At 38.4% G+C, this 24,627-nt stretch overlaps 1 protein-coding gene across 1 annotated transcript in view; it reads right to left on the bottom strand.

The window, feature by feature from the left end:
- Positions 1–24,627, bottom strand: part of LOC150088255 (intermembrane lipid transfer protein VPS13A-like) — a 3,009,916-nt gene that overhangs the window by 662,717 nt on the left and 2,322,572 nt on the right. The window contains exon 63 of the mRNA XM_090370087.1: positions 23,681–23,804. Coding sequence (XP_090226213.1) covers positions 23,681–23,804 — 124 coding nt within the window. The remainder of the gene's footprint in view (positions 1–23,680; positions 23,805–24,627) is intronic.

Below are 24,627 nucleotides of genomic sequence, written 5' to 3'. Positions count from 1 at the left end.
TTTTACTTTTTTATTGACTTAAATTGGCATATTAATTTATTTCATAGAGTTGCTTTATATTCCTAGGAACAATACTTTAGTTTAATTTGAATTTAGATAGAGATTTTGTAAGTTATTACTTAGTATCGGTAAGGGTATCAAATCCATGTGTTGAACAGGTTTTGCAGCTCCTGCGAATGCAAGTTTGTAATTATACTTAGCCATTTTATTGACTTAATTGTTAGATTAAATTATTTTCTATAAGTAGCTTATAGACCTAGTCAAGCTCCGTGGTTTATTTTGAATTTAGATAGCACGAATTTGGAAAGTAAATAATACCTCGTGTCCGTAGATTAACCGTTTGTAACTTGCCACTATTGTTATACATTAGTGCACCAAACTAGATAGCGTAAGGTCTAATGGAAAACTAGATAGTGTAAGGTTTAACGGAAAACTAGATAGTGAGTATAGTAGTATCAATTAATCAACAAAATTTATTAATCTTATTAAATTTCATTGTCAATCGGATTGTACTTTAACTAAATAAATATAGCGACCTAGTTTTTACAAACGTAACATCAAAAATTAATACATATAAGTCGACAGGATATAAGAAAGTCATATAACGTAACTTTGAGATAACATTCGATACTGAAATACATATATGTATAGCGTTACAACTGCATTGGGATATAAATTTAGGGTTATATTTTGTATTGGAATTTTATTGAACTTGAATAGTTCAATAAAATTCCAAAATTCCTCTTGAATAGAAATCATGATTCAGACCAGAACAGCAAAGCAAACGGCTCAAACTAATGGAAGTGCTGTGGCTCAGGGAAGAACTGAGGGGGGCAGCTGTCCTCTGAATCACAGTCTATTGAAATGCACTGCTTCTTTGATGTTTGTGGAGCAATCAGGAATGGGACATGATATTGCCAAGGGCAATGTCCTTGTGGGTGCGTGATGTAAGAAGTGCGAGGAAATCAGGCACCAATTCTGCTGACGAGGCTAGTGGGAGCCAGACGTGTTCAAAGCCCTAAGTGGATTTTCTTATTTATTGATTTGAAATTATTCTTTTTCTAAAACTTTTGATTTAAATTTAGTAGTATAGCATTATTCTGTGATTTTCTGATTAATCTGGTGTATTTATTCTTTACTTGGCCTTGTAATTGCATAAAAGTATCGGAAAGGGTATCATATCCACTTGTTACAAGTTGCAGCTCCGCTGAATGAGAAGTTTTTTAGCCGCTTTATTGACCAATTGATAAATCAAATTATTTTCTATAAGTAGCTTATAGACCTAGTCGGGATCATTAGTTTATTCTGAATTGAGACAGCGAGATTTGGAAGTTAATTAATATTTAAGTGTCCGTAGATTTACTCTTCGTAACTTGTGCCACTGTTATACAATATGTTATATCCCGAACTAGATAGCGTTAGTATAGTATATACAGTATAGTATAGTATATATAGTATAATATAGTATAGTATAGTATAGTATATATATAGCATAGTATATAATATAATATTGTCAATTAATCAGCAAAATCTATTAATTTTGTTAAACTTCATTGTCAATTAAATTGTACTTTTAACTAAATACATATAACGACTTAGTATACAAACGTAACATAATTAATTAATACATAACTTGATATGGAAGTTATATAAACAGAACTTGTAGATAATATTTGATATGAAATATATATATAGTGTTATAACTGTTTTGGGATACAAGTTTAGGGTTATAATTTTGTACTGAAATTGAAATTTTATTGAAATTAAATCAAAATCATGATTCTGACCAGAGCAGCAAAGCAAAAGGCTCAAACTAATGGGAGTGCTGTGGCTCAAGGGAGCACTGAGGGGGGGGGGGGGGCAGTTTCCCTCTGAATCACAGCCTTTTAAAATGTACTGCTTGATTGATGTTTGCAGAGCAATCGGGTATGGGACATGATATTGCCATGTGGGATGTCTTTGTGTGTATGCGATGCAAGGAGTGTAACGAAATCAGGCGACAACTCAGCGTTGTTATGGGCCTATATGAGAGCTTGAAGGAAGGGTGGATGCCCTCGAAGGATCTAAAGTGAGGGCCCATCAAGCTCTCAGATGCTCACATCAATGCCACAGCTTGCACCTGGTCATCACGCAACACAGCAGCAACCCCAAGGCAGAATGCACTGGTCCCACAGGAACTAGTAGTTGTTGGTGACTCTATTGTCAGAGAAACGGAGAACATGCTTTGTAAAAACGATAGGTGGAACAGGACAAGGGAATGTCTCCCAGGGGCAAAGGTTGATGACGTTGTAGAGCGGTTATCATCTTTTAAGGGCACAAAAGGTGATATAGTTGTACACGTTGGCACTAATGATATTAAGAGTAGGAGGCCGGCAGAATTACTTAACAAGTGCAGGTCACTGTTGAAAAAAAGCCATGAATTAGGGTTGAATTTGAAAGTGTCTGCAATTCTGACCAGACACGATAGGAGGGAGTAAATGATGAGAGCGTTGTCGATCAATTCGGCCCAGGAAAGACTGTGCAAGGCTCAAGGGGTAGAATTTTTTTCAGCCTGGTCTGTACTTTTTAACAGAAGGGACTGCATCTACAGGGTTGGGATACACTTATATAAAAAGGGTGCAAGAATATTTGCTGATGCTATCGAGGCAGTGTTAGGTGGGTCGGAAAACTGCTAGCTTGGGGGGGGGATACAAGGATGACTAGATTAACAGTAGCTACTGGAAGGCGCCTCCGTAGCCAGGTGGGCAGGACAGCAGTGCGTAGCACACGCTTCTTGATTACACCGGGGTTCGAGCTCATGACCACCGAATACGCAGGAAGCGAAAAGGTCAGGTAATGACCACCGCATATCCCCGGAGCAATATGGCCTTAGTTGCTAATGCTCCTAAAAACCAAATAACATAACATAACTTAGCCATTGGCAGAGGTGAAAGAGATTCTTGCACTGCTTCTATTGGAATGAGCAGAAGCCTGGAAAACAAGATGCAGGATTTTTCAGAGACTGCTGGCAGTCATTGCAGTACAAGTAAACACATGGGTTGTGTTAGGGTAGCTAAGAAAAAGAACAGGTGCATGTATACTTGTGTGTACACCAATGCTAGGAGTTTGGTAAATAAATTTGATGGATTTTAGGTATTGCTCAAAGCATCAAAAGTGGATATTGTTGGGATATCAGAGACGTGGTGTCACACAGATATAAGGAATGCAGAACTGGAATTTGGGGAGTGCAACGTCTACAGAAAGGATAGACAGGATAGGAAGGGAGGAGGAGTTATGCTATTAGTTAAGAAACACTTAAAATCCAAGTAAGTGAAGCCAGTCGACATCACTGGACAGTGCAGTGTCAACTCAATTTGGTGTGACATAAGCATTGGGAGATCAAAATTGAGAGTAAGAGTGTGCTATAGGCAATGACTCTGATGAGTATAATAAGAAACTGCATAGGGAAATAGAGTGGGCCAGTAAATCAGAGTCTTATAATGGGGGAATTTAATTTTCCAGATATTGACTGGAATTTGTGGGTTGGTCACTCACACACTAGCAAGGCTTTTGCGGATTTATTGCATGATTGTTTTCTACATCACCATGTTGGGGAGGCAACTAAAGGAAGTCATACTCTTGATTTGATTATCAGTAGTCATTCTTCATGCATTAGGAATCTGCAGATAGAGGAACCACTAGGTGGCAGTGATCACAGTGTGCTGAAGTGGGATTTACTCAAAGAGGTAACTACCCAGGGGTAAAGTTAAGGAAAGGGTTATTGCTTTCGTAAAGGCGACTACGATGGTCTGAGACAGTATTTAAATTCTATACAGTGGGACCAACTGATGATGTTACCAACAGCAAATTCAAAATGGGAAGCATTCAAATAACTTATCTTGGAAGCTATTAGGCTTTACATACCAACTAAGAAATATTATTCAAGGTTTAGGCCTAAGTGGAAGGCAGATGAACTAATGAGACATAGGGTAGAGAAGAAAATGCATGGGATACATATAAATTAACACGTGACACAGAAGCCTATGATAGATACAAGTTGATCTGTAACCAAGTTACAAAGGAGGTTAGGCAGGCAAAGTCAGATTATGAGAAATCTTTGGCAAAGGATGCAAAGAAAAACAGTAAAGAGTGCTTTACTTATGTAAACTCTAGAAGGATTTTGGTTTTTTTTTTTTTTTAAGGCGCAATAGCAACTACGGCCATATTGCTCCAGGGATATGCAGTAGTCATTCCGTGATCGTTCCGCATCCGGTGGTGACGGGTTAAAAACCCCAGTCTAATCAAGAAGCCTGTGCTATGCACTGCCTGCGCCTTCCCACCTGGCTATGGAGGCGCCCCTCTAGAAAGAAGGGGATGAATCAGATTGGTCCACTTGATATCGACGGTTCAACTGTTGATGATCCTACTCACGTAGCTATCAAACTAAATTAATATTTTGCATCGACATTCACACATGAGGAGTTATTCAGCGAAGGGAATGCCAGAGGTGTATTCAACTCTGTCAATAAGCTAGATAATCTTGTAATAAAAAAGTAAAGTGCAGCCATTATCAACCCACTGCAGGATGGAAGCCTCCTCAACGATTCATGCTGAGGGAAATGGACCATAATCTGCCATGCTGGTCCAGTGCGAGTTGGCAGATCGACCGTATTCAGCAGTCAGGGGCTTGAACACCGGTCTACTCAAAGAGCGTGTGCTACTGCACTCCCGCTCCTGCCCACTCGGCTACGGAGTAGCCGAGTGGGCAGGAGTAATAACTGAGAGTAAAGTGGAGGGGAAATTGTTGAAGATAAACACAAGAAAAGCACCTGGGGTGCATGGGATCTATCCAGTTATATTAAAGAAGGCAGCAAAGGAAGTAAGCAAACTCTTAGCCATAATTATGAGAGCTTCCTTGGACTCAGGGGACGTACCCACAGACTGGAAATGTGCAAATGTGACACGAATTCACAAAGGAGGATCAAAGGCTGACACAAGTAATTATAGACCTGTGAGTTTAACTTCTGTTCCAGGAAAATTAATGGAGGTACTGGTTAAAGAAGCACTGCAGGATCATCTAGACAAGATTTCAGTTATAGCTCAGGCACAGCATGGTTTTGTTAAGGGAAAGTCTTGCCTGACCAATTTGATTGGATACTATGATGCAGTCACAAAAGAACTGGGTGCAGGGAATAACTTCGATATTATATACTTGGATCTTAGAAAGGTTTTTGATACTGTTGCACATGGAAAACTGCTGCACAAATTGGAGCAGTGTGGCATTGGAGGCAAATTGCTGCTAGGAATAAAGGGGTGGTTGAGGGGGAGAAGGCAGAGAGTGGTAATCAATGGACACTGCTCATCGTGGATTAATGTTATTAGTGGAGTCCCTCAGGGTTCGGTGTTGGATCCATTATTGTTTTTTGTATTTATAAATAATATTGATGATGGTATATCAAGATTAATGTCCAAGTTTGCAGACGATACAAAGGTTAGCAGGGTTGTTAAAAACACTACTGACGCTATGCTGCTGCAACAGGATCTGGACAGGTTGAGCAGGTGGGCTGATAGGTGGCAAATGAAAATTAACATGGCAAATGTAAAGTACTACATATGGTAAACAGGAACCTCAGAGCAGCGTACCAACTCTGTGGTACTACACTGACAGTGGTAGAGAATGAAAAGGACCCGGGGGTAATTGTGCAGGCAGATATGAAGTTCTCTGAGCAGTGCAGACTGGCTGCAAGAGTAGCTCATGATGTCTTATCAATGATATACAGGAATTTTTCTAGCAGGGATAAGGAGGTGATTATTCCCTTGTATAAGGTAATGGTCAGGCCACACCTAGAGTACTGTATACAGGTCTGGAGGCCTCATTTCAAGAAGGATGTAGAGCTGCTGGAATGAGTACAGAGAAGGGCAACAAGATTAGTAAATGGAACAAAGGGGTGCTCTTATGAAGAAAGGCATAAGTTTTGCAAATTACAGTGTCTGGAGACCAGGCACCAGCGAGGTGATCTGACAGAGGTGTAAAAAGCCTTGAATGGTTTGAGCATGCTCAATGCCAATGGGATTCTGCCTCTTGCTCAGAGTAATCACCTGAGAGGGTATAAATTCAAATTTAGGAATAGATGTGCAGAAATTTGCCTTTAGTCAGCAGGTAGTTGGTTGGTTGGACAGACTTCCATCCCTTGTTGTGGAAGTTGATAGCTTAAATAAATTTAAGGCTCAGCTGGACAGGTATTTCTAATGAACGGAGGGGTGAAGTGGAAGTTTTTTTTTTTTTTTTGGCTGATGCTGCATAAGCTTGCTTTTTTGCATCATATGCCTGTACTAATGCTAATGCTAATTCAGTATTGTTATGGGCTTATATGAGAGTTTGAAGGACAGGGTGGATTCCCTCGAAGGATTTAAATTGAGGGTCTCAGCTGCCCACATCAATGCCAGAGCTTGCACTTGAAAATCAAGTTGTTTTAGTTGTTATTTGGTTTTTAGGAGCATTAGCAACTAAGGCCGGGGATTACTCCGGGAATATGCAGTGGTCATTCCCTGAGCTTTCTGCATCCTCTGTATTTTGATGGCTCATGAGCTCGAACCCCGGTCTACTCAAGAAGCATGTGCTATGCACTGCTGCTCTTGCCCACCTGGCTACGGAGGCTGAAAATCAAGCAACACAGTGGCAAACCCCAAGGCAGAATGCGCTGGTCCCAAAGGAACAAGTTGTTGTAGATGACTCTATTGTAAAGGAAACGGGGAACATATTGTGCAAAAAGGATAGCTGGAACAGGACCAGGTTATGTCTGCCAGAGCAGATATAATCCTTTAAGGGCACAAAAGGGTGATAGATAGTGTTGTACACATTGGCACTAATGATATTAAGAGTAGGAGACCAGCAGAATTACTTAACAAGTACAAGACAATGTTGAAAAAAAAAAAGCCATGATTTAGGGTTGAATTTGAAAGTGTCTGCAATTCTGTCCAGACACAATAGGAGGGCATATATGATGATAGCCTTGTCAATCAATTCGGTCCTGGATAGATTGTGCAAGACTCAAGGGGTTGAATTTTTCTCAGACTGCTCTGTGGTTGTTAAAAGGAGAGACTGCTTCTACAGGGATGGGATACACTTAAATAGAAAGGGTGCAAGAATATTTTCTTTTGCTATCGAGACAGAGTTAGATGGGTCGGAAAACTGCTAGTTTGGGGCTATACACGGACTAATAGATTAACAGTAGCAGCTGGCAGAAGTAAAAGTGATCCTTGCACTACTTCTATTGAAATGCAATTGAGCAGCAGCCTGGAAAGCAAGGCAATGCGGATTTGCAGGACAGCTGGGAGTCATAGTGGAACAAGTAAATACATGGGCTGTGTTAGGGTAACGAAGAGTAGAAACAGCAGCATGTATACTTCCATGTACACCAAGGCTAGGAGTATAGTTAATAAATTCGATGAGCTTGAAGTGCTAGTCAAGACATCAAAGGCAGATATTGTTGGGATATGAGAGGCATGGTGTCACACAGACATAAGCATTGTAAAACTGGAATTTGGGGAGTACAATGTGTATAGAAAGGATAGACAGGACAGAAAGGGAGGAGGGGTTATTCTGTTAGTTAAGAAACACATAAAATCTAAGGAAGTGCATCCAATTGATTTTGGTGGACAATACAATGTTGAGTATGTTTGGTGTTACATAAGCAGTGTTAAAGGAAAAATGAGAGTAGATATGTGTTATAGGCCAAATTAATCTGATTAGTATAATGAGCAATTGTGCAGAGAAATAGTGTGGGCCAGTAAATCAGAGTGCCTTATATTGGGGGATTTTAATTTCCCAGAGATTGACCGGAATTTTTGGGTTGGTCACACACACACACACACACACACACACACACACACACACACACACACACACACACACACACACACACACACACTAGCAAGGCTTTTGTGGATTTATTGGATGATTGTTTTCTACAGCAGCATGTTCGGGAGGCAACTAGAGGGATTAATACTCTTGATCTGATTATCAGTAGTGATTGTTCATGCATCAAGAATCAGCAGATAAAGGAACCACTAGTGGCAGTGATCACAGAGTGCCGAAGTGGGATTTACGCAAAGAGGTAACTACCATCAAGGGTAAAGGGAAGGGTTTTTGCTTTCATAAAGGTGACTATGGTGGTCTGAGACAGTTTTTAAATTCTGTACAGTGGGATCAACTGATAATGTAACCAACATGAAATTCTAAATGGGAAGCCTTCAGGGCCATAATTTTGGAGGCTACTAGGATTTTCATTCCAACTAAGAAATACTGTTAAAGGTTTAGGCCTAAATGCAGAATAGATAGGAAGATGTGACTACTTGGTTCCCTCTGCCTACCTAAATAGGGACACTGCGTGATTTTGACGATATTTAATAAGTAAAAATTTAATGGGAGCATTGTGGTTGAAGCTGCTGGGCAACAATTTAGTTTATATCTACTTCGGTGTTTGTTTTTGAGAGTAAAAGTATATGGTAAAGTGTGGTGTCCTTCATTCAGCTTCTCTATTTTGATTTTATATTTTTCGTATCAGAAATTGCTCAGTCACAGATATATGTACTATCAAGCACATATGTTATTTGTAATCCAAAATCTCTCCAGTCAGGATATTTTTCTTTGGACAGAAATTTGAATAATTTTGGTCTAGTTTCTCAACTAAATATAATGAATGGTTCTGCCTTTTACTCATATAATTCCATTTGATATTGAGGACTTACTCCTTCAATATCAACAGTAAATGGATTGTTGAAGGTACACGGGTCGGCATCAATTTCCTCGATGAAATAATTTCAAACAAATTTTGTAGAAAATACAATCATAAACTCAGATATCTGCTTAAACAGTTATCATCACTCTCAGTTTTAAAACATTATAGGTTAATGCTCAAAAGCAATTTTCTTCTATCACTTTTGTCTGTGCTTGCATGCAAATCAATAGAAAAATAGTATAATTGTTGATATTAGAATAAGCTTCTATTAGAATGAGCAGCAGTCTGGAAAGCAAGGCAGGGGAGATTTCCAGGACTGCTAGGAGTCATTATGGAACAATTAAATACATGGACTATGTTAGGGTAACTAAGAGTAAGAAGAGGTCCATATATATACTTGCATGTACACCAATGCTAGAAGTACAGTAAATATATTTAATGAATTTGAAGTGCTGATCAATGCATCAAAGGCAGATATTGTTGGGATATAAGAGACGCGGTGTCACCCAGACATAAGCAGTGCAGAATTGGAATTTGGGGAGATGTTGTGTTGTTTGGTTTTTTTTAGGAGCATTAGCAACTAAGGCCATATTGCTCCAGGAATATGCGGTGATCATTCCCTGACCTTTCCGCAACCTCTGTATTTGGTGGTGACGGGCTCGAACCCCAGTCTAATCAAGAAGCATGTGCTATTGTTGCTTCTTCCCACCTGGCTACGGAGGCGCCTAAATGTGTACAGAAAGTATAGAAAGGACAGGAAGGGAGGAGGGGATTATACTGTTAGTTAAGAAATGTATCAAATTTAAGGAAGTGCATCCAATTGATTTTGGTGGACAATGTAATGTTGAGTGTGTTTGGTGTTACATAAGCACTGGTAAAGGGAAAATAAGAGTCGGTGTGTGTTATAGGCCTAATGAACCTGATGAGTATAATGGGAAATTCTCCAGAAAAATAGAGTGGGCCAGTAAATGAGAATGTCTTTTATTTTAATTTTTACTTTCCAGGGGATTTTAACTTTCCAAACATTGACAGGAATTTGTGTGTCGGTCACACGCACACTAGCAAGACTTTTGTGGATTTATTAGATGACTATTTTCTACAGGAACATGTTCGAGAGGCAAACAGAGGGAGTAATACTCTTGATCCAATTATCAGCAGTGATTGTTCATGCATCAAGAATCTGCAGATAAAGGAACCACTGGGTGGCAGTGATCACAGTGTGATGAAGTGGGATTTACTCAAAGAAGTAACTACCATCAAGGATAAAGGGAAAGGTTTTTGCTTTCGTAAAGGTGACTACGGTGGTCTGAGACAGTATTTTAATTCTATACAGTGGGACCAACTGATGATGTTACCAACAGCAAATTCAAAATGGGAAGCATTCAAAGAATTAATTTTGGAAGCTACTAGGCTTTTCATACCAACCAAGAAATATTGTTCAAGTTTTAGGCTTAAATGTATGTCATATGAACTAATTAGACATGTGACAGAGAAGAAAAATGGATGGGATACATATCAATTAACATGTGACACAGAAGCCTATGATAGATATAAGCTGGTCGTAACCAAGTTACAAAGGAGGTTAGGCAGGCGAAGGCAGATTACAAGAAATCTTTGGCAATGGATGCAAAGAAAAACAGCAAAGAATTCTTTACTTATGTAAACTCTAGAAGGAAGGGGATGAATCAGATTGGTCCACTTGATATCGATGGTTCAACTGTTGATTATTCAGCTCAGGTAGCTAACTAACTGAATGAGTATTTTGCAACTACATTTATGAATTATTAATGAATTAATGAACTCCTTTATTAATGAATTTACACATGAGTTGTTCAGGGAGGCGAATACCAGAGGTGTATTAAGCTATGGTAGTGAGAAAATTATTTTTTAATAACTGAGAGCAAAGTAGAGAAGAAACTGTTGAAGATAAACTTAAAAAAAAGCACCTGGAGTCGATGGGATCTATCCACTTATATTAAAGTAGGCAGCATAGGCCCCTTAACCATAATAATGAGAGCTTCCTTGGACTCATGGAAGGTACCCATGGACTGGAGATGTGCAATTCTATCCACCATTCACAAAGGGGGTTCAAAAGGTGACACAAATAATTATAGACCTTTTAGTTTAACTTCTCTTCCAGGAAAATTAATGGAGTCACTGGTTAAAGAAACATTGCAAGATCATCGAAACAACACTTCGGTAATAGTTCGGTAAGAGCATAGGTTTGTTAAGGGAAAGTCTTGTCTGACCAATTTGTTTAGATACTGTGATGTAGTCACAAAGGAACAGAATAAAAAAAATAATTTTGATATTATATACTTGGATCTTAGGAAAGCTTTTGATACTGTTGCACATGGAAAGCTACTGTACAAGTACATGGAACAGTGTGGCATTACGGGCAAAATTATACTATGGATAATAATAATAATAATTATTATTATTATTAGCCATATGGTACAAGGAAGCTTGAGTCTTATGCTGCACTAGCCAAAAAAAATTTTCTGAACCACCCCGAGAGAGAGAGAGAGAGAGAGAGAGAGAGAGAGAGAGAGAGAGAGCGAGAGAGAGAGAGAGAGAGAGAGAGAGAGAGAAGAGTAGAAGGGAATCACCAAGAAAGAGAAGAATGATGATATCCAGCTCAGGTCCTTGGGTGTGCCAAGCCCATACTCACAAGATAATGGGAAGGTTGAAAGGTTGAGTGGGAGAAGCAGAGAGTGGTATTCAATAGACACTGCTCTCAGTGGACTAATGTTATTAACAGAGTTTCCCAGGGTTGTGTTGGGTCCATTGTTGTTTTCTCTATTTATTAATGATATTGGTGAATTTATATCAGGCTTAATGTCTAAGTTGGCAGATGATACGAAGGTCAGATGGGCTGAGAGGTGGCAAATGAAGTTTAAAACTGACAAATGCAAGTTACTGAAGATAGGTAACAGTAACCCCAGGGTAACATACTAAATGAATCTCTGCTGTGAGCCCCATTAATTCATCTGACATCCATTAGGCCTAAACCTTGAACAGTATTTCTTAGTTGGAATGAAAAGCCCACTGGTCTCCAAGATTAAGTCCGTGAAGGATTCCCATTTATAATTCAACGTTGGTAACATCATCAGTTGATCCCATATATATAAAATGTATAGAATTTAAAAACTGTCTGAGACCCCCTTTAGTTACCTTTATGAAAGCAAAAGCACTTCCATGAGCTACTCTTGCAGAAGGTCTGCACTGCTCAGGTAAAACCATATCTGACTGCACAATTACCCCCAGGTCCTTTTCATTCTCTACCACCTTGAGAGAGAGAGAGAGAGAAGGGGGGAGAGAAAGAGTTAAAGCACATGTAATAAAGGTATGTAAGGTGCTATCAAGCACCTTGCTGACATTAGCATTAGTACATGCATATGATGCAAAAAAGCAAGTTTATACAGCATCAGCCAAAAAAAATACCCTTCCCATTTCACCCATCCATTCACTCCAAATGTTTGTCTAGTTCTGCCCTGAATTTATTTAAGCTATCAACTTCTACAACAACAGATGGAAGTTTGTTCCAGCAATCAGACACACACTGGCTAAAGGCAAATTTCCGCACATCTAATTATACAACTGTCTTTCCTCAATTTGAATTTAACATCAGCATTAGTATTACCATTACTAGAGGCATACAATGAAAGAAAGCAAGCTTATGCAGCATCAGCCAAAAAAAAAAAAAAAAAAAAAAACCCTCCCAATTCATCCATCCGTTCATTCCAAATGCCTGTCCAGCTCAGGCTTAAATTTATTTAGGCTGTCAACTTCCACAAAAAGAGAGGAAAGTCTGTTCCATCAATCAGCTACCCGCTGACTAAAGGCAGTTTTCCACACAATCTACTCTACAACGTCTTTCCTCAATTTGAATCTTTGCCCCCCTCAGTTTCTTAATCTGAGCAAGATTAAGAATCCCATCAGCATTCAGCTTTCTCAACGCATTCAAGGCCTTATACACCTCAATCAGATCACCTTGCATGTGCCAACTCTCCAGGTACTGTGACTTGCAGAACGTAATGCTTTCTTGGTAAGAGCAACCCTTTGTTCTCCTCACTAATCTTGTTGCCCTTCTTTGTACTCATTCTACAACTCTACATCTTTCCTAAAATGGGGCCTCCAGACCTGTACACAGTACTCAAGGCTTGGCCTGACTATTGCTGTATCCATCGATTACCACTCTCAATCGTCTCCCACTCAACCATCCCTTTATCCATTGTAGCAACTTACCCTTAATACCATACCTCTCCAATCTGTACAGCAGTCTTCCATGAGCAACAATCAAAAGCTTTCCTGAAATCCAAGTATATGATATCAAAATTATTTTTGGCATTCAGTTCCTTTGTGATCACATCATAGTATCCAATGAAATTAGCCAGACAAGACCTCCCCTTTAACAAACCCATGCAGTGTGTTAACTATTGCTGCAGTCTTGTCTAGATGATACTGCAATGCTTCTTTAACCAGTGACAACATTATTTTCCATGGAACACAAGTTAAACTAACAGGTCTATAGTTATTTGAGTCAACTTTTGAACCACCTTTATGAATTGGTGATACATTTGCAGACCTCCAGTCCATGGGGATCTCCGTTGAGTCCAAGGAAGCTCTCATAATTATGGCTAAGGGTTTGCTTACTTCCTTTGCTGTCTCCTTTAATATAACTGGATAGATCCCATCCACCCCAGGTGCCTTTCTTGTGTTTATCTTCAACAATTTCTCCTCCACTTTGCTCTCAGTTATTACAAGATTCTCTAGCTTACTGCTAGAGTTGAATACACCTCTGGCATTCCCCTCGCTGAATAACTCCTCATGTGTGAATGTCGATGCAAAATATTCATTTAGTTTGTTGTGCTGTGAGTACAACAAACTAAATGAATGGAGTCACTGGTTAAAGAAACAAAATTAATGGAGTCACTGGTTAAAGAAACATTGCAAGATCATCGAAACAACACTTCGGTAATAGTTCGGTAAGAGCATAGGTTTGTTAAGGGAAAGTCTTGTCTGACCAATTTGTTTAGATACTGTGATGTAGTCACAAAGGAACAGAATAAAAAAAATAATTTTGATATTATATACTTGGACCTTAGGAAAGCTTTTGATACTGTTGCACATGGAAGGCTACTGTACAAGTACATGGAACAGTGTGGCATTACGGGCAAAATTATACTATGGATAATAATAATAATAATTATTATTATTATTAGCCATATGGTACAAGGAAGCTTGAGTCTTATGCTGCACTAGCCAAAAAAAATTTTCTGAACCACCCCGAGAGAGAGAGAGAGAGAGAGAGAGAGAGAGAGAGAGAGAGAGAGAGAGAGCGAGAGAGAGAGAGAGAGAGAGAGAGAGAGAAGAGTAGAAGGGAATCACCAAGAAAGAGAAGAATGATGATATCCAGCTCAGGACCTTGGGTGTGCCAAGCCCATACTCACAAGATAATGGGAAGGTTGAGTGGGAGAAGCAGAGAGTGGTATTCAATAGACACTGCTCTCAGTGGACTAATGTTATTAACAGAGTTTCCCAGGGTTGTGTTGGGTCCATGTTGTTTTCTCTATTTATTAATGATATTGGTGAATTTATATCAGGCTTAATGTCTAAGTTGGCAGATGATACGAAGGTCAGATGGGCTGAGAGGTGGCAAATGAAGTTTAAAACTGACAAATGCAAGTTACTGAAGATAGGTAACAGTAACCCCAGGGTAATATATCAATTGTGTGGTACTACACTCAAGGTGGTAGAGAATGAAAAGGACCTGGGGGTAATTGTGCAGTCAGATATGGTTTTACCTGAGCAGTGCAGACCTTCTGCAAGAGTAGCTCATGGAAGTGCTTTTGCTTTCATAAAGGTAACTAAAGGGGTCTCAGACAGTTTTTAAATTCTATACATTTTATATATATGGGATCAACTGATGATGTTACCAACGTTGAATTATAAATGGGAATCCTTCACGGACTTAATCTTGGAGACCAGTGGGCTTTTCATTCCAACTAAGAAATACTGTTCAAGGTTTAGGCCTAATGGATGTCAGATGAATTAATGGGGCTCACAGCAGAGAAGAAAAAGGTATGGGATGCATATATATTATCAGGCAACGTAGAAGCCTATGGTACATATAAAATAGTCTGTAATCAAGTCGCAAAGAAGGTAAGGCAGGCAAAGGCAGATTACAAGAAAACCTTGGCAAAGGATGCAAAGAAAAACAGCAAAGAGTTCTTTACTTATGTGAACTCTAGAAGGAAAGGATCAATCCGATTGGACCACTTAAAATACATGGGTTGACTATTGATGTTCATTCTCAGGTAGCTAACAAACTAAATGAATATTTTGCATCGACATTCACACATGAGGAGTTATTCAGCGAGGGGAATGCCAGAGGTGTATTCAACTCTAGCAGTAAGCTAGAGAATCTTGTAATAACTGAGAGCAAAGTGGAGGAGAAATTGTTGAAGATAAACACAAGAAAGGCACCTGGGGTGGATGGGATCTATCCAGTTATATTAAAGGAGACAGCAAAGGAAGTAAGCAAACCCTTAGCCATAATTATGAGAGCTTCCTTGGACTCAACGGAGATCCCCATGGACTGGAGGTCTGCAAATGTATCACCAATTCATAAAGGTGGTTCAAAAGGTGACTCAAATAACTATAGACCTGTTAGTTTAACTTGTGTTCCAGGGAAAATAATGTTGTCACCGGTTAAAGAAGCATTGCAGTATCATCTAGACAAGACTGCAGCAATAGTTAACACACTGCATGGGTTTGTTAAAGGGGAGGTCTTGTCTGGCTAATTTCATTGGATACTATGATGTGATCACAAAGGAACTGAATGCCAAAAATAATTTTGATATCATATACTTGGATTTCAGGAAAGCTTTTGATTGTTGCTCATGGAAGACTGCTGTACAGATTGGAGAGGTATGGTATTAAGGGTAAGTTGCTACAATGGATAAAGGGATGGTTGAGTGGGAGACGATTGAGAGTGGTAATCGATGGATACAGCAATAGTCAGGCCAAGCCTTGAGTACTGTGTACAGGTCTGGAGGCCCCATTTTAGGAAAGATGTAGAGTTGTAGAATGAGTACAAAGAAGGGCAACAAGATTAGTGAGGAGAACAAAGGGTTGCTCTTACCAAGAAAGCATTACGTTCTGCAAGTCACAGTACCTGGAGAGTTGGCACATGCAAGGTGATCTGATTGAGGTGTATAAGGCCTTGAATGCGTTGAGAAAGCTGAATGCTGATGGGATTCTTAATCTTGCTCAGATTAAGAAACTGAGGGGGGCAAAGATTCAAATTGAGGAAAGACGTTGTAGAGTAGATGTGTGTAAAACTGCCTTTAGTCAGCGGGTAGCTGATTGATGGAACAGACTTTCCTCTCTTTTTGTGGAAGTTGACAGCCTAAATAAATTTAAGCCTGAGCTGGACAGGCATTTGGAATGAACGGATGGATGAATTGGGAGGGTTTTTTTTTTTTTTTTTTTTGGCTGATGCTGCATAAGCTTGCTTTCTTTCATTGTATGCCTCTAGTAATGGTAATACTAATGCTGATGTTAAATTCAAATTGAGGAAAGACAGTTGTATAATTAGATGTGCGGAAATTTGCCTTTAGCCAGTGTGTGTCTGATTGCTGGAACAAACTTCCATCTGTTGTTGTAGAAGTTGATAGCTTAAATAAATTCAGGGCAGAACTAGACAAACATTTGGAGTGAATGGATGGGTGAAATGGGAAGGGTATTTTTTTGGCTGATGCTGTATAAACTTGCTTTTTTGCATCATATGCATGTACTAATGCTAATGTCAGCAAGGTGCTTGATAGCACCTTACATACCTTTATTACATGTGCTTTAACTCTTTCTCTCCCCCCTTCTCTCTCTCTCTGCAGGTTTAACTGGTGAGAGAGCTGGTGAGAGACCATCTTTAAAGAAAAATGTGTCTGGAGTGGCCCATGCCCAGAAGAAGTGTGGTGTAAAACAGGCCTATCCTCAGTCCCATTCTCTTCAATTCTCTTGTCAATGAACAAAGAATATTTTCCCTAAGAACATTGACATGTAAGATAAGAATGAGCACCAGAGCAACGTTAGCAAATGCAAGTGAAGCAGTTATGATTAGCATGAGTATTAGCAAAATGATGCAAGGAAGCAAGTTTATGCAGCAAAAAATAAATAAATAAAAAATAAAATAAATTATAATAATAACAACAATAAAAAAGAGGGCATGATGGCCCACTGGTTACGACACTTGACTGCCAGCCTGATGCACCTGGGTTCGAGTCCTACATTGGTCAGAGTGAATATGTATCCACTCCGACCAAGGTAGGAGTGAATATGTATCCATACAATAAATAAATTGTGAAATTCGCTTCAGCAGACCTATCCTCCCCCAAAGTCAAAGGAATGGCTGGGGCAGAAAATTTCTAACATCTGCTGTCACTCCCAATAACACGCACTATTGGATGCAAGCTGAAGCAAGAAAAGTCTACTTCCATAGATAGATGATGTTGAGGAAATGATGAATGTACTGCATAGAGCATGGCATAGGATTAAGTCAGTTGTGTTCGGTCTTTAGGCAGAGGGGGTAGATCCGAAAAAGTCAAAGACAGTTTCCCAAGGAAGACATTGAAGTGAGTGGCACTGTTCCCTGTATGGCTACAAGGGAAGGGCAAGACTATCTAGCCCAATCAACTGAAAGAGCTTCCTGTCCAACTGCATTAGTAATCACCCAGGAAGGAAGAAAAGCCAATGCACAAAGTGGAGCATCGAAATGAATACATTCATCATGCAAATATACTATGAAGTAACCAAGCTAGAGACAGATATGACAACATACAGGACGAGACTACACAGCAAGTTGTTGAAACAACTAACTGTTCAGGTCGCTGAACAGCGAGCAGCGGACCAGGGAAGGACCATCATTGCAAAGAACCTGGTAGCTCCTGCAATCTTCGAAAAAATCAACCAGGATGTCCGCGATCACTACAAAGAACAAAGAATATGGACAATATTGAACTGGAGGAGGAAAATCAGGAAGAAATACAACCAGGGCAGCTGAAGTGAAAACAGACAAGGTCGTGATATCCAGAATAGAAGTCGAGTGGAAGGTCTAATTCAAGATAATGGACCCCACAAAGACCCATGCCATACTGAAGCAGAGACACAAAAGAATCCTGTGGCAAGTCACAGAAAACCTCAATCGACAAATAATACCACATTACCTCAACAACACTGGAGCAATGCTGGAGGCCATCCACATAGCTATGCTGCCATAGCAATCACCAGGCTTGATGGAAGAGAAAAAAGAGACCAACAGCAGAAGAAATGCAAAACAAACAAGGAACTGTCAGCTTTGGAAAGATGGCTTCAGCCGAAGATAGACAAACTAAGAGTCAAGATAGACCTGGTACCAATCGGGTAATAGGAGTAAGACATTGAATGGAAAATCGAAGAGTATCCTCATGAAAGAAAACATCCACAGCAAACATGAGACCAAAAATCAGAGAATAGAACTACCTCACACTCAGCAAGAGACACACTGATACAAAGACAGCATACAGAGGAAAAAAAAACAACCAAATCTTTGATGAAAATCAAAGAGCCGTCTACAAGAGTGGAAAGAAGACAAATTGGGGGTTCAGGGGCAACTTATGAGGCAGTGAAATAAGACAATAAAAAAGAATTAACAGTTCTTTTTTTATTCTTATTTATTTATCTTCTGAAATAGTTCTATCCATGAGTATAAAACTAGAACGGAAGAAAACAAAGGACATACAAGATGACAGAATGGGAGATTCATGAGGAAGAAATGCAACAGATGATTAGGAAGTCTCACCACTGGAGAACCCACGAATAGATAAGATCCACAGCTACTGGTACAAGAAGTTAAACTGCACAGGCAAGCACCTATCAGAGCAGTTCACCTGGATGATAAGCCACCCTGAGACAATCCCAGAATTTCTTACTCGATGAATTACATACCTGAAGGTTAAGCACAAGAAACAATCTACAAGATCTCAACTAGCTTCATAACTAAGAAAATATCAGACCACTTAGAGAACCAGAACAATGTATTCACAATCTCCACTGGTTTCATAACATCAACTTTAACAGTCAGTATGGAAAGGTTGTAGAAATGTTTGGGTACATAGGTTGTATTTTGGCCCATATTGTTTGAGTTTTTATAGTTCTTGTAGTTGTGGAGTTAAAACACCTTCATGCTTCCATTTTGCTGGTCTGCCTAAATACATTTTGCTTTTGCCAGAGCCTGTTTAAAGCAGGTGAGATTTCTAGTTGTTGAAAACTTTCTGAAGATGTTCTATGCTCTGTTCTTCTAACTAGTAAAAAAAATAATCCAATATTTTTTGGGATTATTTTGGAATCACTGTCTGCTGCTTGTAGTATTTGGTTAGAGATATATTCTGTGGCCAAATTTGTGGATGTTTGTTGGACCTGCTTTTCTTTCAGTATTGCTAGCAGCTTATATATCCCAGTTTGCTTTGAAAAAGTTCCGTTTGGCAGTTTGGTTAGAAAAGAAGGGAATGCTTGTATCAATGTGGCACATTACTGGATAATGGTCCAACCCAGTAGATTGCTATGAATAGTCCATCTAAATAGAGGATATATGAAAGATTTTCCTCTGTTTTGATTTTCCCATAATGGATAGTGACTGTTGAGCTCCCTTAGGATGAAGTAGAGTTGAGGAAATTGTACCACTAATTCGGTATAGCTTATAAGCATTAGTAGAGGCATATGATGCAAGAAAGCAAGCTTATGCAGCATCAGAGAAAAAAAAAAAAAAAAAAAAAAAAAAGCTCTCATTTCACCCCTCCTTTTGTTTCAAATACCTATCAAGCTCAGCCTTAAATTTATTTAGGTTATCATCTTCCACAACAAAGGATGGAAGTCTGTGTTCCACCAACAAACTACCACTGGCTAAAGGAAATCTTCTGCACATCTATCCTACAACTATCTTTCCTCAATTTGAATTTATGCCCTCTCAGGTGATTATTCTAAGCAAAATGAAGAATCTCATCAGCATTGAGCATGCTCAAACCATTCAAGGCTTTATACACCTCAATCAGATCACCTCGCAGGTGCCTAGTCTCCAGACACTGCAATTTGCAAAATTTAAGCCGTTCTTCGTAAGAGCAACCCTTTGTTCCATTCACTAATCTTGTTGCCCTTCTCCGTACTTGTTCCAACAGCTCTACAACCTTCTTAAAATGAGGCCTCCAAGCATGTATACAGTACTCAAGGTGTGGCCTGACCATTGCCTTATACAAGGGGATAATCACCTCTTTATCCTTGCTAGAAAAATTCCTGTATATCATTGACAAGACACCATGAGCTACTCTTGCAGACTGTCTGCATTGCTCAGAAAACTTCATATCTGCCTACACAATTATCCTCAGGTCCTTTTCATTCTCTACCACTCTCATTGTTGATACATTACTCTGGGGATTACTGCTTCCCATATGTAGTACTTTACATTTGTCAATGTTAAACTTCATTTGCCACCTCTCAGCCCATCTGCTCAACTTTTCTAGATCCTGTTGCAGCAGCGTACTGTCACTAGTGTCCTTAAAAAACCTGGAAACCTTCATATCATCTGTAAACTTGGACATTAAGCTTCATATACCATTATCAATATCATTTATAAATACAGAAAACAACAATGGACCCAACACTGAACCCTGAGGGACTCCACTAATAACATTTTGATGAGCAGTGTCCATTGATTACCACTCTGTCTTCTCCCACTCAACCATTCCTTTATCCATAGCAGCAATTTTCCTCCAATGCCATGCTGCTCCAACTTGTTCAGCAGTCTTCCATGTGCAACAGTATCAAAGGCTTTTCTAAGATCCAAATATATGATATCAAAGTTATTCTTTGCATCCAGTTCTTTTGTGACTACATCATAGTATCCAATAAAATTAGTCAGACAAGACTTCCCCTTAACAAACCCATGCTGTGTCCGAGCTATAATTGAAGTCTTGTCTAGATGATCCTGCAGTGCTTCTTTAACCAGTGCCTCCATTAATTTTCTTGGAACAAAAGTTAAACTAACAGGTCTATAATTGCCTGTGTCTCCCTTTGATCCGATTTTCGTGGATTGGAGTCACATTTGCACATCTCCAGTCCATGGGTACCTCCCCTGGGTCCAGGGAAGTTCTCATAATTATGGCTAAGGATTTGCTTACTTCCTTTGCTGCCTCCTTTAATATATTACTGGATAGATCCCATCCACCCTGGGTGCCTTTTTGATGTTTATCTTCAACAATTTCTTCTCCACTTTCCTCTCAGTTATTACAAAATCATCAAACTCACTTCCAGAGTTTAATTAATTCACCTCTGGCATTCCCCTCACTGAATAATTCCTCATGTGTGAATGTAGATGCAAAATACTCATTTAGTTTGTTAGCCACCTGAGCAGAATCATCAACAGTTGAACCATCAATATCCAGTGGACCAATATGATTCATCCCCCCTTCCTTCTAGAGTTTACATAGGTAAAGAACTCTTTGCTGTTTTTCTTTGCATCCTTTGCCAAGGATTTCTCATAATCTGCCTTTGCCTCCTAATCTCCTTTGTGACTTGGTTATAGACCAGCTTATATCTATCATAGGCTTCCATGTCACCCATTAATTTATATGTATCCCATGCATTTTTTTCTCTGCCATATGTCTCATTAGTTCATCTGATATCCATTTAGGCCTAAACCTTGAACAATATTTCTTGGTTGGTATGTAAAGCCTAGTAGCTTCCAAGATTAATTCTTTGAATGCTTCCCATTTTGAATTTGCTGTTGGTAACATCATCAGTTTGTCCCACTAAATTGAATATAAATACTGTCTCAGTCCACCATAGTCGCCTTTACGAAAGCAAAATCCCTTCACTTTGCCCCTGATGGTAGTTACCCCTTTGAGTAAATTTCACTTCAGCACACTGTGATCACTGCCACCTAGCGGTTGCTTTATCTGCAGATTCTTAATGCATGAAGAATCACTACTGATAATCAGATCAAGAGTATTACTCCCTCTAGCTGCCTCCCGAACATGCTGATGAAGAAAACAATCGTCCAATAAATCCACTAAAGCCTTGCTAGTGTGAGTGACCAACCCACAAATTCCAGTCAACATCTATCCTTCCTGTACACATTGTACTCTCCAAATTCCAGTTTTGCATTCCTTATATCTGTGTGACACCACGTCTCTGATATCCCAACAATATCTGCCTTTGATGTTTTGAGCAATACCTCAAATTCATCAAATTTATTTACTAATATATAATTTATTTATATTTTGATTAAGGGGCAAATATATGAGATGATAGTTAAGTCAGAGTTAATACTGACCTTTACTGTAACTGCATCTAGTTTTGTTTTAGTGGGATTGGTTTGGAGGGTATCTGAGTATTGATTATCAATGCTACACCTCCATGTACCAGATTGTTTGGATTGTGTGCAACACAATCTTGTTGATGAATTATATAGTACTGGAGGGTGTTGAGGTTTAGAGGCACAAGGGCAACTGAGGTTAAAATGTGTCTATTCAAATATTTGGAACAGTGCTAAAATTTGATTGGTTTGATATCAGATATATTTATACAGTCTGATTTGTTTAAGATAAGTGAAAAGCTCATCCAGATTGGTATGGTTTCCCAATAGGTGGGCTAGCAATAAAGGTTCTTGCATTTGTGTCAGAGAGAGATGAAGGTAATATTTCTGATATTCAGTCTAATGGGATATGTCGAACTGTAAGTTGTGATGAACAATTTATGAATAGTGGAGGATCATTGTCTGTAAGCAGGAAGAAATATGCCAGATGTGTGTGCCCTGTGCATTATCTTGCCAATATTACAGTGAATAGTACGATAAATAATGAAAAAACACTTTATGCAGTTTTGAGAGATTTTGTTGCTTGTTTAAAGAACAGTGGAGGCTGCAATTCCTAGAGAGATAAAAAAAAAACAAGCAAAGTTGTTTTTACATATCATAATTTAGTACTACATAATCATTACTTTAGAAAATAACCACATAAAAATTCTCCTCCCCCCCCACAACTAAATTAATCTAAACTTCAGAAACAAACATTTTGTAAACATTTAAAACTCCAAAAATGAAATAGTGAAAATTTTAAAGATGTGTAACATGACTTTAATGTAAAACTGTTGTATACTTCTGGCATTTTAAGAAAAATTTCCAAAATTACATATTCATGAAAATATACTGGCTACTTATTATTACTGCATTTTTAATGAATATGACTGGTGCAAGCTATGTGATTTTTTTTTTTCAACATTTTCTATGAAACTGAAAGTATTTCATTTTCCACAAGAATGGAAAGAATTTCAGCATTGAATCTCATCATTAATGAGAGGAACTTTTTTCTTTGTTTCAAGTGGGTTTAAGTTAACTGGCTTCAGAGGCAGCTGAGTTTCTAGTGGCAGGCAGGTAAATGACCCAAGAATTCAATGCTTAAATTGTAATATTAAACATTATGAATTCCAATTCTTCTTCCAATAAATATTATTCCACTTATAAACAACAACAAGAAATAATATTTGCCAACCCCATCCTCCAAAAAGTCAGTTAAAGAAAGCTGAAAAGTGAAGCAAGTTTTTTTTTTTTTGAATTTGTAAATAGGCAACTATAGCCATGAAATATTGTAGCCTTAGGGAATTGGCAAAAACTGTATATTGTAAAAATAAACTTCAGTTTCTGGGAGATAAAAAAAAAAAGTTCCTTCTGTTGAGACATTGAGACCTTTTTTCTGTTTGGAAGGATAGCAATTATGATCACTAAGCTAGTTGTAAGGGGTGAAAAAAATGAAGCAAGATATCAATATTATATCACATAACTACCACAGTATAGCAATAATTTAAATGCAAAGCAGGTAGACATAGGCATGTTTTTTTTTTTAATATAAAATATGCCTAAAGCTACTAACTAGTGAAATTTAACTCTGTACCATCATCAGAACTGCTCTGTTCAGCTGGGGATCGAGACCTTTGCACAGAGTGATGATCTTGCCTGAGAGTTCGAAAGGTCAAACACTCATGACCATATCCATCCTGTGAATAGAAAATTTTATATATATTAGAAATACATAACTGACAAATAAAATATAAAATATAACTAATTTAAAGTATATTTAGCAAATATCCTAAAAAAATAAATGAGTTCTCAGACTTCTGTAAAACGTTTACACTAATCAAAAAACAGCAAAACCAAATATATGTTTTTGAACACCTTTCCTTTTTGCAAATCTGTTTGCACATACAGAAATGCATTTTCAAAATTCTTAAATTACTTTATCTTTCCAAAACAGCAACAATCATTGATGGATTCAGGAAGAAACCCAGAGGCCTCAAAGCACAATTCAACTTTCAGTCCCCCCCCAACAACAATGGCTTTCCAGTTAAACATTAATGTATATATATGTTTATGGGTTTGAAATTTATTTTATTATTGTTATTTATTATTTTATTAATATTATTTAAATAATATTTACAGTTTACATTACCCTAATGATTTTTTTCACAAATTATTTTCAACATACCACCAAATAACACAAGCAAAAAAATAAACAAATAAAATAAAGCATTCAAATCTTTATTTCTTCATAACTATTGAGAGTGCAAAGTTTATTAAAAAATTTATTTTTATTTATTGTACTGCTGGTGATGTGATTTTGTGATGATCACAAAATTATTTTTAACCTTTTGAGTGAACATTTCTAGGAAAATAACATTGTTTTGGACTATCAGAAGAAGCCCTACAGAGGTGGCATTGATTCGCTTGCTTGTTCCCCAAACGTCAATCCATGTGACTGATTTCTGTAGAGATATGTCAAAGACAGAGTTTACCAGAACAACCCAAGGAACAACTAAATTC

Source organism: Mastigoproctus giganteus, chromosome 3 (assembly GCF_048544385.1).
Source record: "Mastigoproctus giganteus isolate SK-2022 chromosome 3, ASM4854438v1, whole genome shotgun sequence".
Classification (NCBI taxonomy): Eukaryota; Metazoa; Arthropoda; class Arachnida; order Uropygi; family Thelyphonidae; genus Mastigoproctus; species Mastigoproctus giganteus.
Note: the sequence above shows the minus strand (reverse complement) of the source record. Positions and strands in the feature narration are given on the sequence as shown.